Source organism: Triturus cristatus, chromosome 3_2 (genome assembly GCF_964204655.1).
Source record: "Triturus cristatus chromosome 3_2, aTriCri1.1, whole genome shotgun sequence".
Lineage (NCBI taxonomy): Eukaryota > Metazoa > Chordata > Amphibia > Caudata > Salamandridae > Triturus > Triturus cristatus.
In genome coordinates this window covers 815,733,552-815,747,478 of record NC_140584.1, presented here as the reverse complement: position 1 = coordinate 815,747,478, position 13,927 = coordinate 815,733,552, and the positions used below count along the sequence as shown (strand labels likewise).

At 47.7% G+C, this 13,927-nt stretch overlaps 1 protein-coding gene across 2 annotated transcripts in view; it reads left to right on the top strand.

Moving 5' to 3' along the window:
• The window catches only part of KIAA2012 (KIAA2012 ortholog), a 747,606-nt gene that overhangs the window by 106,449 nt on the left and 627,230 nt on the right, over positions 1 to 13,927 (top strand). For both annotated transcript variants that reach the window (XM_085648973.1, XM_085648972.1), the window contains exon 3: positions 6,193 to 6,355. In XM_085648973.1, the coding sequence (XP_085505099.1) occupies positions 6,193 to 6,355 (163 nt within the window). The remainder of the gene's footprint in view (positions 1 to 6,192; positions 6,356 to 13,927) is intronic.

Below are 13,927 nucleotides of genomic sequence, written 5' to 3'. Positions count from 1 at the left end.
GGACGGAATGCTGACAATGCAGACATTCTCCCCCAGTCAAGAGATCTGGGTTAAATCCATCGTTCTTTTGCCCACTACGCCACCCCAGTTCAGACATGGCCATATGCAAATCAGTCTTGACCCTGTGCCTCATGGGAACAGTCCAGCCCGAACTGCCAAGCCATGTCTTCCCTGGACCGGAATCAAGCATCCTAGGACCGGTTTCTGGCTATCAGCCGTCATCAGCCAGGATAGCTTGACTCCAGTGGCGTAGTGAGCACGGGTCCCACGTCTGGGAATACCCATCCCACTTAGGGCGAAAAGCGCTACAACAAACAAATGATGGACGGAATGCTGACAATGCAGACATTCTCCCCCAGTCAAGAGATCTGGGTTAAATCCATCGTTCTTTTGCCCACTACGCCACCCCAGTTCAGACATGGCCATATGCAAATCAGTCTTGACCCTGTGCCTCATGGGAACAGTCCAGCCCGAACTGCCAAGCCATGTCTTCCCTGGACCGGAATCAAGCATCCTAGGACCGGTTTCTGGCTATCAGCCGTCATCAGCCAGGATAGCTTGACTCCAGTGGCGTAGTGAGCACGGGTCCCACGTCTGGGAATACCCATCCCACTTAGGGCGAAAAGCGTTACAACAAACAAATGATGGACGGAATGCTGACAATGCAGACATTCTCCCCCAGTCAAGAGATCTGGGTTAAATCCATCGTTCTTTTGCCCACTACGCCACCCCAGTTCAGACATGGCCATATGCAAATCAGTCTTGACCCTGTGCCTCATGGGAACAGTCCAGCCCGAACTGCCAAGCCATGTCTTCCCTGGACCGGAATCAAGCATCCTAGGACCGGTTTCTGGCTATCAGCCGTCATCAGCCAGGATAGCTTGACTCCAGTTTGATTGGTTCTGATGCTCCGTCCATCACCACCCCCTTTTGCACCGCTTTGTTCGCCATAAGTTGGCAGGGTATGCTCAGACGTGAGTCCCTTGCTCACTTTGCCACTGGATTCAAGCAAGCCTGGCTGAAGACGGCTGAAATGCCAGAAACCGGTCCTAGGAAGCTTGTTTCCGGTCCATGGAAGGCATAGCTTGGCAGTTCGGGCTGGACTGTTCCCATGAGGCACAGGGTCAGACTGATTTGCATATGGCCATGTCTGAACTGGGGTGGCAGAGTGGGCTCAAAAATGGTGATGGATCAAACCCAGATCTGTTGACTGGGTGTGAGTGTTTGATTGGTTCTGATGCTCCGTCCATCACCACCCCCTTTTGTACCGCTTTGTTCGCCATAAGTTGGCAGGGTATGCTCAGACGTGAGTCCCTTGCTCACTTTGCCACTGGATTCAAGCAAGCCTGGCTGAAGACGGCTGAAATGCCAGAAACCGGTCCTAGGAAGCTTGTTTCCGGTCCATGGAAGGCATAGCTTGGCAGTTCGGGCTGGACTGTTCCCATGAGGCACAGGGTCAGACTGATTTGCATATGGCCATGTCTGAACTGGGGTGGCAGAGTGGGCTCAAAAATGGTGATGGATCAAACCCAGATCTGTTGACTGGGTGTGAGTGTTTGATTGGTTCTGATGCTCCGTCCATCACCACCCCCTTTTGTACCGCTTTGTTCGCCATAAGTTGGCAGGGTATGCTCAGACGTGAGTCCCTTGCTCACTTTGCCACTGGATTCAAGCAAGCCTGGCTGAAGACGGCTGAAATGCCAGAAACCGGTCCTAGGAAGCTTGTTTCCGGTCCATGGAAGGCATAGCTTGGCAGTTCGGGCTGGACTGTTCCCATGAGGCACAGGGTCAGACTGATTTGCATATGGCCATGTCTGAACTGGGGTGGCAGAGTGGGCTCAAAAATGGTGATGGATCAAACCCAGATCTGTTGACTGGGTGTGAGTGTTTGATTGGTTCTGATGCTCCGTCCATCACCACCCCCTTTTGTACCGCTTTGTTCGCCATAAGTTGGCAGGGTATGCTCAGACGTGAGTCCCTTGCTCACTTTGCCACTGGATTCAAGCAAGCCTGGCTGAAGACGGCTGAAATGCCAGAAACCGGTCCTAGGAAGCTTGTTTCCGGTCCATGGAAGGCATAGCTTGGCAGTTCGGGCTGGACTGTTCCCATGAGGCACAGGGTCAGACTGATTTGCATATGGCCATGTCTGAACTGGGGTGGCAGAGTGGGCTCAAAAATGGTGATGGATCAAACCCAGATCTGTTGACTGGGTGTGAGTGTTTGATTGGTTCTGATGCTCCGTCCATCACCACCCCCTTTTGTACCAATCCATAAAGTCATCAGTTGGGTGCTTCCTGGTGGATGGGCAAACATGAAGTAACTCAATTTCTTGGATAACTTGGATCAGTTTCTTGGATACCTATATTTGTGATCTGACTCTTTTCAATCTGAGCGTGTGTACTTGGTGGAGTGGTGTGGCTCACTGGTTAGAGGCAGCAGACCCGGAAGCAGAGGACGGCCCGGGACCAGGGTTCAATTCCCGATGCGGCAGGGTTGTGGACCAGGGCCAGCGGACTCGATAATTCTCGCCTCGGTGTCTACTCTAACCAGGGATCACACTCGGCAACTCTGGGCATTAGCTTGCCTCATCTCCACAACGGCCCCCCACATTTGCCGGGGATGCCTGGTTTCACCTTGGAGATACCCAGGAGTGACCATCTCACAGGGATAGCCAGGACGGGTTCCCCAGCGCTCTACAGCGCCAGGACGCCTCAGGGCAGCAGTGCGCTTTACAAGACTCATACATTTACATTTACATTTTATGAGTTCCTAGTATCCTTTTCTAAAAGCATCAGCACTTGGGGCCCAAACCCACTATGTTGACCAGCCTTTGAGTCTAAGCTGCTTCAAAACTAGGCAAAACCAAAGGGGATGATGGGCGGAGTGTGGAACATTGCAAGCACTCACCCCCAGTCAACTGATCTGGGTTTAATCCATCATCATTCTTTAGGGAAACATATCTGGACCCCCATCCACAAATGGAAAATTGACACGGAGGCTTGCTAAGCTACAGCTTAAATGATTTAGAATCTTTGGTGTCCTGAATATTGACAAATAATGCTATTTTACTGTCAGATATGAAATGCTGAAAAATAGTTTTTATCCTCCCTTTTATAAGCTATTTATTATTCATAGTGTATGAATTTATTTAACTGTATTTAACTGTTGGTGGGAAAAAGAAATAATAATTAAAAAAAAGTAACCCGAGGGTCACAAAGTTTACAAAGAACATCAAGCCACTCTACTCTGCACCACTCTACACCACTCAGCTCTGCAGCACTCTGTGCCACTGTTCTCTGCCGCTAAACTCTGCACAAATGCACTCTATGCCACAGCATTCTACTATGCAACACTTAAATCTCACCACTGCATTCTATTATGCTGCACTCTACGCTACTGCACTCTACACCACTATATTCTGCAACACTCAGCGCCAAGCTCATTCTACTCTATGCCACTCCACTATACGCCACTGTATGCGTCTCCACTCTGTACCGCTCCAATACACTACCATCTATGTCATTAAACTCTACACTACTAAACTCTACACCACTCTACTCTACTTTTTGCCATTACACTCTACGACACGTCATGCCACTCTCCTCGATGCCACTAACTTTTTAGCCACGCTGAACAGCAGCCATGCTGGTGTACAACAAAGCCAATAGCCCTTGCACAGGCGAGACCTATTGGCTTTGCCAATGCTTGTTCAATCATCACTCCATTATTTCATTTGCTTGATTTGTAACCTTCCAAATGACTTTTGTTTTTTGTTTTATTTTTTGCTTTTAGAAGGGTTTATACGAGTTTATATACGGGTTTATATGTGCAGAGACTTCAAACGATGCTCACCTTGCCCTAAATAGGGCAGAACAGTGATTTCTATGGTCTAGCCGCCAAATGCTGGGTCTGTAATCAGGAGCCAGAAGATGTTCTGCCATCACAAGCCCTGTATTTCCCCACCTCTATATTTGTCGCGGGAAAGCCACAACTTTTGGTGACTGGGGTTTGTGCCATTGTTTGGAAGATGCCCCGCGTCAGTCAAACTCAAAATGAGCAAAATGGGTATCTTACCATAATTTTCTTTACCATACACTTCTTCACCCATTCCAGTGCTAAGTGCTGCATCCAACAACATGATAACCTCACCTCGGTGGTCATCACAAACAACATGAAAACACTTCCTTGATAATTCAGGAGACTCAGAAAGTCCACAACTTCTGAAAGTGAGTCGATGCTGGCTGAAACATTTTGCCTAAAAGTAGTGTTTTTCTGTCCATTTCCTGTTGCAGCATGGCAGGGAAACATTCCTCAAAACAAAAACATGTGGAGATACAGCCACGAGGAGAGGAAGCTCCCCATTTTTCTAATAATCTTGAGCATTCTACTCAGGCTGAGGTGAAACTGCTTCAGGAAATTTTTTATATGGCAATTGAGGTTGCTTTCAAGGCAAAAGATGGTTCCCCTCGACCCAAAAAGGACAGACTATACTACCTGAACTCAGACACCTCATACGAAGCAGCAGAGTAGATATTTCAAGGAGACAGAGTCGGCAGAAGTGGTTAAACAACTGCGCATGAATTTAGCTCTGCCTGACTCCTCTGTGCAACTTGGTGAGGATGATGGTTTTGCAGAGTACAGGAACAAGGAACTTGATTCTACCCCAATCCATAAAGTCATCAGTTGGGTGCTTCCTGGTGGATGGGCAAACATGAAGTAACTCAATTTCTTGGATAACTTGGATCAGTTTCTTGGATACCTATATTTGTGATCTGACTCTTTTCAATCTGAGCGTGTGTACTTGGTGGAGTGGTGTGGCTCACTGGTTAGAGGCAGCAGACCCGGAAGCAGAGGACGGCCCGGGACCAGGGTTCAATTCCCGATGCGGCAGGGTTGTGGACCAGGGCCAGCGGACTCGATAATTCTCGCCTCGGTGTCTACTCTAACCAGGGATCACACTCGGCAACTCTGGGCATTAGCTTGCCTCATCTCCACAACGGCCCCCCACATTTGCCGGGGATGCCTGGTTTCACCTTGGAGATACCCAGGAGTGACCATCTCACAGGGATAGCCAGGACGGGTTCCCCAGCGCTCTACAGCGCCAGGACGCCTCAGGGCAGCAGTGCGCTTTACAAGACTCATACATTTACATTTACATTTTATGAGTTCCTAGTATCCTTTTCTAAAAGCATCAGCACTTGGGGCCCAAACCCACTATGTTGACCAGCCTTTGAGTCTAAGCTGCTTCAAAACTAGGCAAAACCAAAGGGGATGATGGGCGGAGTGTGGAACATTGCAAGCACTCACCCCCAGTCAACTGATCTGGGTTTAATCCATCATCATTCTTTAGGGAAACATATCTGGACCCCCATCCACAAATGGAAAATTGACACGGAGGCTTGCTAAGCTACAGCTTAAATGATTTAGAATCTTTGGTGTCCTGAATATTGACAAATAATGCTATTTTACTGTCAGATATGAAATGCTGAAAAATAGTTTTTATCCTCCCTTTTATAAGCTATTTATTATTCATAGTGTATGAATTTATTTAACTGTATTTAACTGTTGGTGGGAAAAAGAAATAATAATTAAAAAAAAGTAACCCGAGGGTCACAAAGTTTACAAAGAACATCAAGCCACTCTACTCTGCACCACTCTACACCACTCAGCTCTGCAGCACTCTGTGCCACTGTTCTCTGCCGCTAAACTCTGCACAAATGCACTCTATGCCACAGCATTCTACTATGCAACACTTAAATCTCACCACTGCATTCTATTATGCTGCACTCTACGCTACTGCACTCTACACCACTATATTCTGCAACACTCAGCGCCAAGCTCATTCTACTCTATGCCACTCCACTATACGCCACTGTATGCGTCTCCACTCTGTACCGCTCCAATACACTACCATCTATGTCATTAAACTCTACACTACTAAACTCTACACCACTCTACTCTACTTTTTGCCATTACACTCTACGACACGTCATGCCACTCTCCTCGATGCCACTAACTTTTTAGCCACGCTGAACAGCAGCCATGCTGGTGTACAACAAAGCCAATAGCCCTTGCACAGGCGAGACCTATTGGCTTTGCCAATGCTTGTTCAATCATCACTCCATAATTTCATTTGCTTGATTTGTAACCTTCCAAATGACTTTTGTTTTTTGTTTTATTTTTTGCTTTTAGAAGGGTTTATACGATGGAGGCTGGCAGCCATACCTCCACTTCCTCAGGGAAGAGGGCAACAGGACTGATCGACAGATGCACCCCGGATACTCCGCCAAACGATATCTGTCCTGTCTGTCCCAAACCTGGGATCCGTCTACGGTGTACCGTCTTCAGTATGCAGGTGAGACCAACCACCTGATGGACCACTAGGGAAGGAAGGCTGGTGGGAATGAGCGAGGCAACCCCTAGACCACTGCACGCTCTCTTGCAACGGTTTGAAATTCGGCATTCCTTCAGAACCATGGGCCATATGTAAGAATACATTTTCCCATAGACACAGAATGGGCAAAACCCTGTGATACATCTGGCCCCATATCTCAAAGAGGTTGTTAGTTACCTTCTTGATCCTATGACTATTGAATACAAATATGGAGTACGTCAAAATATCGAGTACAGGAATACAAAACTAAACCAAAATACCAAAATGCCGACTGCCACAATACATTCAAGGTAATCACATATAGGAAAGTATAGGTTTACTATTCTAAACCCTCATGTACTTACCATAACTATATAGTGCAAGTCGATATTGTGGATTGAATATATATGTGGAGGTCGATATAAAAAACTTGCTATTTTGGTATCGCACAGTATGAGGGGATACAGTCTTTAACGTGCACAATATACATCTGACTCGCGCAATGGAGGAGTGCAGAGACGTCACAGACCACGAAACACAACCTTACGTTCTAGAGTTAGTAGGAAGGTGCCAATGACATTCCTCTGTGAAACTTACTGTGGCAGTCATTCATTTGAAGGCAAATTTCAGCCATTATAACTGAAAAAGTCTGGTTTTTGTTGCTTCTCCAGTGACACATGGGCACCTTCCAGTGTACCCCATCACAGTATCTGTCCCTGCAGCTCTTGTCATAAGTGATTTCTGTCAGTTGCGTATTAAAAACAGCTACTTTTTTAAAAGAGGTTCTATTTATTGTGTTTCTTATGTATTTTTTTATTACAGCGTTTCAGGGTTTCTGCCACCCTCTCAAATCAGGCACAAATAAAACAACCAATGACATTTCAAACAAGCATTTGTTATGCAGTAGGAGAAAGTTAGAGCTATTGGTGTTGTAAATGATATAGTTTTTTACTACAGGAGTTTAGAGGACTAAGAATGAGGAATTACCACTGGAATGAGAGACAGCTGTAGCACTGCCTTGAAGAATGGGTAATTACCACTGGGACCAGAGAAGCAGCTGGCAGCACTGTCTGTAGGACTAAAAATGAGGAATTATCAGTGGGAACAGAGATGCAACTGCAGCACTGCCTAGAGGAACTAAGAATGGGGAATTACCATTGTGACCAGAGACTGAGTTGCAGCACTGCCTAGAGGACTTAGAATGAGGAATTACTGATGGGACCAGATAAGCAGCTGCAGCACTGTCTAGATGATTTAAAATGACGAATTACCACTGTGACCAGAGACAAAGCTGCAGCACTACCCAGAGAACTTAGAAAGAGGAATTACTGATGGAGCCAGAGAAGCAGCTGCAGCACTGCCTAGAGGACTAAGAATGAGGAATTACCACAGGGACCAGAGACACAGCTGCAGCACTGCCTAGAGGACTAAGAATGAGGAAGTACCACTGAGAACAATAGTAATAAAGGTTAGAGCGTTCACTAATCACTAAGTAGCCCTATACCCAAACACACAAACACACTGAAAGACTCAAGCAGCAGAACAACTATACAGCTGAAATTATGGCTTTTTAGGGAACAGTGTGCAAGAGTACCTCAGGGGCACCTGCTCAATAAATCAGGGTCACATTTAGGTGCTAGTGCAAGAGATAAAGAAACAAAGTAGTATCAACAAAATAGAGAACCAGCCATGGGAAGTAGTGTATAAATCCCAACAAATTTAGAAAATGCAATATGCTATGTATTAAGTATTTCTTGGAGACGCTCATTTACTCCATAACACACTTGCTCATCGGTTGTATGTGGACCATCAAACCACTTATCCCTCATACTGTGAAATCACATGGTCCGCACATCAGGACAAACAATTGCGTACGTTTTATATACTGAAAATGTGGAGGAAAGACTCTAGGCCGTCTCTATCGATAGCATTATTTTTTTAAAGTAAAAAAAAAACTAAGTAGATATGATCAAAGTGAGGACTTGCACATATGGATGCAGAGTAAAGAGGATACTCACGTTAGGAAAGGAGTACCACACTTGCTGGTCCAGGTACCCTCTCATCCTAGGCTCCTATAGTTAACTGTTTGTGTGTATGAAGAAAATGCCTCCTCCCCACCGAGAAAAGAGCAGAGGAGGGAGAGAGGCTTGAATGGAACGAGGGGAACCTGCATAGATAATGAGCCCTATTCACAGAAATGCACAGAGAGGGGGAGTGGAGATGCTTGCAGCCTCTGCTGAGAAGGAGCTGAGTGCAATTAGCGGCATCCATCACAGAGAGGAGGTGGGGGCTTGGGGATGGGAGGTGGAAATGGGATGTGCCAATTTGGCAGCACAAACAAAAACATCTGCTTGCTGCTAAAGGCAAGAGATACTTTTCCAGACAGGGGGAGGGAGACAAGTATGGGGAAGGGGAGTTGTAACTTATAAAACAACCCTCACTTAAAAAATGTATAATAAACCATTGTGTGCAAGCACGGATAAATACATCCCAGGTGGTGGGTGTCCAAGTGTCACTAAACCTAGGGAAATGTATATGGGGGTGGGGCCTACGTGGTGCGCTGAGAGACAGACCAGGAAGTTACATAGCGCCTTTAATTAGATCTGGCAGCTGTTTAATTGGGCAACAGCAAAACATTGAATTGAATGGTAGAGCAATTGCTAAACCCTTTCATATTGTTCCTGGACACCGTAATGTGAAAGAAATGGGGCACATTAATTTTACCCTCTCGACAGAAACATTGGCCACCCAGATCCTTTTCTGGTAGGTTGGGTGAACATTTAGGGCCTTATTAGAATGTCGGGTGGACCTTTGCGGAATTCTCAGCTCTTTGGTCCTGACCGCAGTATTACAATGCGTCTGCACATGGTGCTGTCGCATACTTCCATTTCCCTATGGGAGCTTGTGCTGCGGCCATAAACCGGTCATAGCACAAGCTCCCATAGAGAAATGGGAGAATCATAGGTGCCCCCTCGGCCCCCAACCGGAGGCTGCAGGGAGAAAGGGGGCCCTGTTAGGGTAACCCAAAGTTACTTTCTGACAGGCTTTACATGTCAGAAAGCCCGACATGGAAAGCCTGTCGGAAACCGACATCATTAGCCCGACGGCAGAAACGCCGTCAATAGGGAGTCTGTCGGAAACCAGAAACAATGACCGGCTGGTTTCACTTTCGACCACCTGCATTGTAATGCGGCAGTAGGAAGTGAAACCGTTAATGTGACTCAGAAAGCCTCTGACTTGCGGACGGAGTCACATCATAATGAGGCCCTTTACGCGCATTCTTCATGCTCTTGACATGCACCAAACTACGACGCCACCTCTGATTTTGTCTGCTTAGTGCCCTTATTTTATAGAATTGCACCAACTCCAAGTGTAACCCCACTACATCCTGGAAAACTGCATTGGAACCTCTTCACTAGGCCCCAATGTGCACAAAACTGTTGTATTACTCCCTCCCATTTCTTTTGTAAAGCGCCCTTTCGACATTTATATGTGCTAGCACACTGTGTGCATTCTCAGCTACTTTTCAAGCTTCTCGACTGCTTTCTTTACATTATGAATGCATGCTCCACTCATGCTAAAGTAACCCTGATTCTTCCCTACCCCATACTGTATGCCCATGGATGTTTTGCACTCCATCCACGCTTCCAATTTCAAATCCACCATCTCTTGCGAACGTCCCGCCTGTGCTTAATTTGCAATGCACTCTGCTCCTTTGCCGATATCTGAGCCATGCGGGCACCCTACAAACGCTCTCCCCAGGCTGCCATATTTCTAGATAAAGCGCTGCATGCACACTGCCACAAAAGAAGTTATATAAATTAATAACACCATTAGATACCTTGCTGCAACAAAATAAATAATTTCAAATAGTAAAAGATAAAGCGCGGTGCTCGTGAAAAGGGTGCTGGGGTGAGAGTTAAATAATGTTTTAAGTTATTTATTTAAAAAAATGGAGGTAGGCGAGCTGTGCAGAACAAAAGAAAGACGCAGCTGCCATACTTCAAGATAAAAATTAAACAAAATGCATTAAAGATACCATTAGGGTTGGGGAAATGCGGTGTGGAACTGGTAGCTGCTGCCTGCAACACCAGCTTATTAAGAAAAATAGTGCTCTGACATCATAAATGAAACACACAGATTATTAGCAGATGTAAGAGGGGTAGTCCTTATGGGAGGTCACAAGAGTAGAGGAGGAGGGACTAGTAGGCAAACTAATCAAAGAAAAAAAAAGCATTAACACAAGACAGTCTCAAGAGTCAGTACTCCAACAGTTGAAAGAATGTTTTTTTGTTATACAGGCGATGTTTAACGAATATTTGTAAGTTTGCAAAATCGACACTTAAAAAAATTTCTGGCAAAGGCCAGGCAATGTTATCCTATGGAGGAAAATCAAGTTATAGGTAAGTACGGTTGTAATTACTTTTCAGGGTCAGTGCTGGGCACCAAGATCCAGCACTGGGATCTCTCCTGATAGGTGAGTAAATTCGTTTTCATTATTCGGCTGATTTTAGATGAATATTTTAAAGTTTCAAAACTCGACACTTAGAAGAATTTCCAAGTTAAACCAGTTAATATTACCCTATCGAAGACAAGTGAGTTATCGGCTTTTGGGTAAGTACTCGACTGGCAGAGTTAAGGTTCTGGGCATAGACTCAGGGGTCTCCCAGGGTCAGGTAGCTACAGTTGTTACACCCTCAGCGGCACAGGGGCAGCTGGATGCAGAGTGAGTTAGGCCCAATGTTATCCTATGGGAGTCAGGGGTTTGGTTGGTTGCTGCTGGCTAGCAGCCCACGCGGCTGCGGGAGCTGGGCTCCTGGTCACTTGCTCAGGGCAAATGGGGAAGTAGATTAGGTAGGACAGAGGTTGCACTCCCAGGGGCACTCAGGGCAGCCGGGTGCAGGGTGCTTTTGAGCCGTTGGGCGCTCAATGGATTTCAATGGAGAAGCTCAAGAACGAACAAAGGCTGCAAGCTCGGGGACGAAGATTCTTCAAGTGCGACCACCACTTCGAGAGGTAAGTTGGGTAGTTGGAGGACAGGTAGGCACCCAGGTAGGCACCCAGGAGCTGGGCACAGGGGGCTGCAGGGCGCCGGGTGCAGGGGTGCCTTTTGGCGTCGGGAAATCTTACCCTCTGCTGGTCGCGGTTGGAGAGGTCCCTGGTTCTGAGGCTGCAGGCGTCATCAGGAGCGTCGAGGTGGGTCCTTGGGTGCTGGATTCGGGGTCACAGTCACCGGGGGGACGTCCTTGTGGTCTTTGTTCACTCCAGCACAGGCCAGGCTTGGCGGTTGCAGAGTGTGTAGGAGTTGCGGTTTCTGGCTGATGCCGGGGGCTTGTTACTTGCTTTGAGCAGTACCACTGCTCGTGGAAGTCCCAGTTAGTTAGAGTCACAAGGCAGTCAGGTCCTCCGGGGTTTTTGAGGTTGCTCACCACTGGAGATGCCGGGGTTTAGCAGGAGCAGGTTCGAGGGTCGACAGGCCTGTAGGGCAGGGGCCAAATCAGTTGGTGTCTTCCTCTTGTTAGCAGCTGCACGGCAGGTCTTCTTGTTTCTTGATCTTCTGGTTTCAGAATCTGGATCTGAGGAAGGAAGGTTCAGGATGCCCCTAAATACTAAATTTAGGGGCGTTACAGGTAGGTAAAGGGCAGGGACCAACGGGTCCCTTCCCTGGGGTGGGTACACCCCCTATCCTACCACTCTCCTGTGGGAGGGGGGCAGTAGCCTAGTCCTGATTGGGCAGGCCTTCCCATCTTCAAGATGGCGAGAGCCCGGAGATTTGCTTCACCTCAACTCCCCCACCTGAGGGGTGGGGTTGGCAGAGGCTGGCACACCCCCTTTCCTTCCTTGGGGTTTCCGGACAGTCTTCCCGCCAGAGTGGGGGTCAGAACCGGTAGGGGCCAGTTGCTGAGTACAGCAAGTGGTCTGGAGAAGCTCACAAAGGCGGCATGCCTTTGAAGCTTCCCCTGCCCATCCTGGGGGAGGAGACCTAGCACCTAGCCCAGGATGTGCATTGTTGCAGGCCCAGGAGAGCGGTTGGCTCTCTACCCAGGGGCCCAGCAACATTTCTGCTGTGTGGCAGCCTAGGCAGCCCCTCAGACAAGACGTGGATTGTAGGTTAGGTTCAGGGGGCATCTCCAAGATACCCTCTGTCGTGCATTGTACATTAAATCCCACACTGGCATCAGTGCGGGTTTAATGTGCTGAGAAGTTTGATACCAAACTTCTTAGTCTTCAGTGTAGCCATCATGGTGCTGTGGAGTTTGTGTTGACGATCTCCCAGCACCATATACTCTTAAATGGCAGCACTGCACTTACAGTGCCCAGAAATGGACCTGGGTACTGTAGGGGCACAGGGCTCATGCACCTGTACCCACACCACTGGCATAGGGCACCCAACTAGAGGGGTGACTGAGGTATGCCAGGGCAATGTGTGTTGTGGGCATGGCACACAGGGATGTGTGCCATGTCGACTCTCTGTTTTGTTCTGCACCCAGACACTCAGCCTGCAAAGGCAGTGTGTGTGTGTCAGGGTACAGGGCCTCTAAGGGTGGCACAATAAGTGCTGCAGCCCTTAGGGGCCTTCTCTGGTCACAAGCCCCTGGTTACTAGGGTACCATTTACCAGGGGCTGACATGTGGCCAGAGATGCCAATTGGGTTTAGGCTGTCATGCAGTTTTAGGGAAGGAACACAGGCCCTGGGTACCTGATTGGCAGGAGCCCATGGCACACTCAGTTAAAGTACATCGGCAATTCAGCAAAAAGTGGGGGCATACCATGCAAGAAAGATGGCACTTTCTCACACAATCACCCCCCCCCCCCCCCCCCAAATGAAAGGTGATGAGACTAACCTTGCCCTATGGAGTCTTCATTGTCTAAGTTGGAAGAACCTGGAGAGTCCATCTGCATTGGCATGGGCAGTCCCTGGTCGGTGTTCCACTTTAAAATCCATTCCCTGTAGGGAGATGAACCACCTTAGTAGTTTTGGATTTTCTCCTTTCATTTGCATTAGCCATCTGAGAGGTCTGTGGTCAGTTTGAACCAGGAAGTGAGTACCAAACAGGTATGGCCTCAACTTCTTCAGGGACCAAACCACAGCAAATGCATCCCTCTCAATGGCACTCCAACGCTGCTCTCTGGGGAGAAGCCTCCTGCTTATAAAAGCAACAGGTTTGTCATGGCCTTCATCATTGGTCTGGGATAGGACTGCTCCTATCCCTAGCTCAGAGGCATCAGTCTGCACTATGAACTGCTTGGCATAATCTGGAGCGTTTAGATTTGGATCTGAGCACATTGTTTCTTTCAGGGTGTTAAAAGCCGTTTGGCAACTAACTGTCCAGTTAACCTTCTTGGGCATCTTCTTGGAGGTAAGTTCTGTGAGGGGGGTCACAATGGACCCATATCCCTTAGTACCCAGTCAAACCAATGAATGCCCTGACTTGAGTCTGGGTTGTTGGAGCTGCCCAGTCCAGGATGGCCTGGATCTTGGGCTGTAAGGGTTGTACCTGGCCTCCACCAACAAGGTGGCCCAAGTACACCACAGTGCCCTGCCCTATCTGT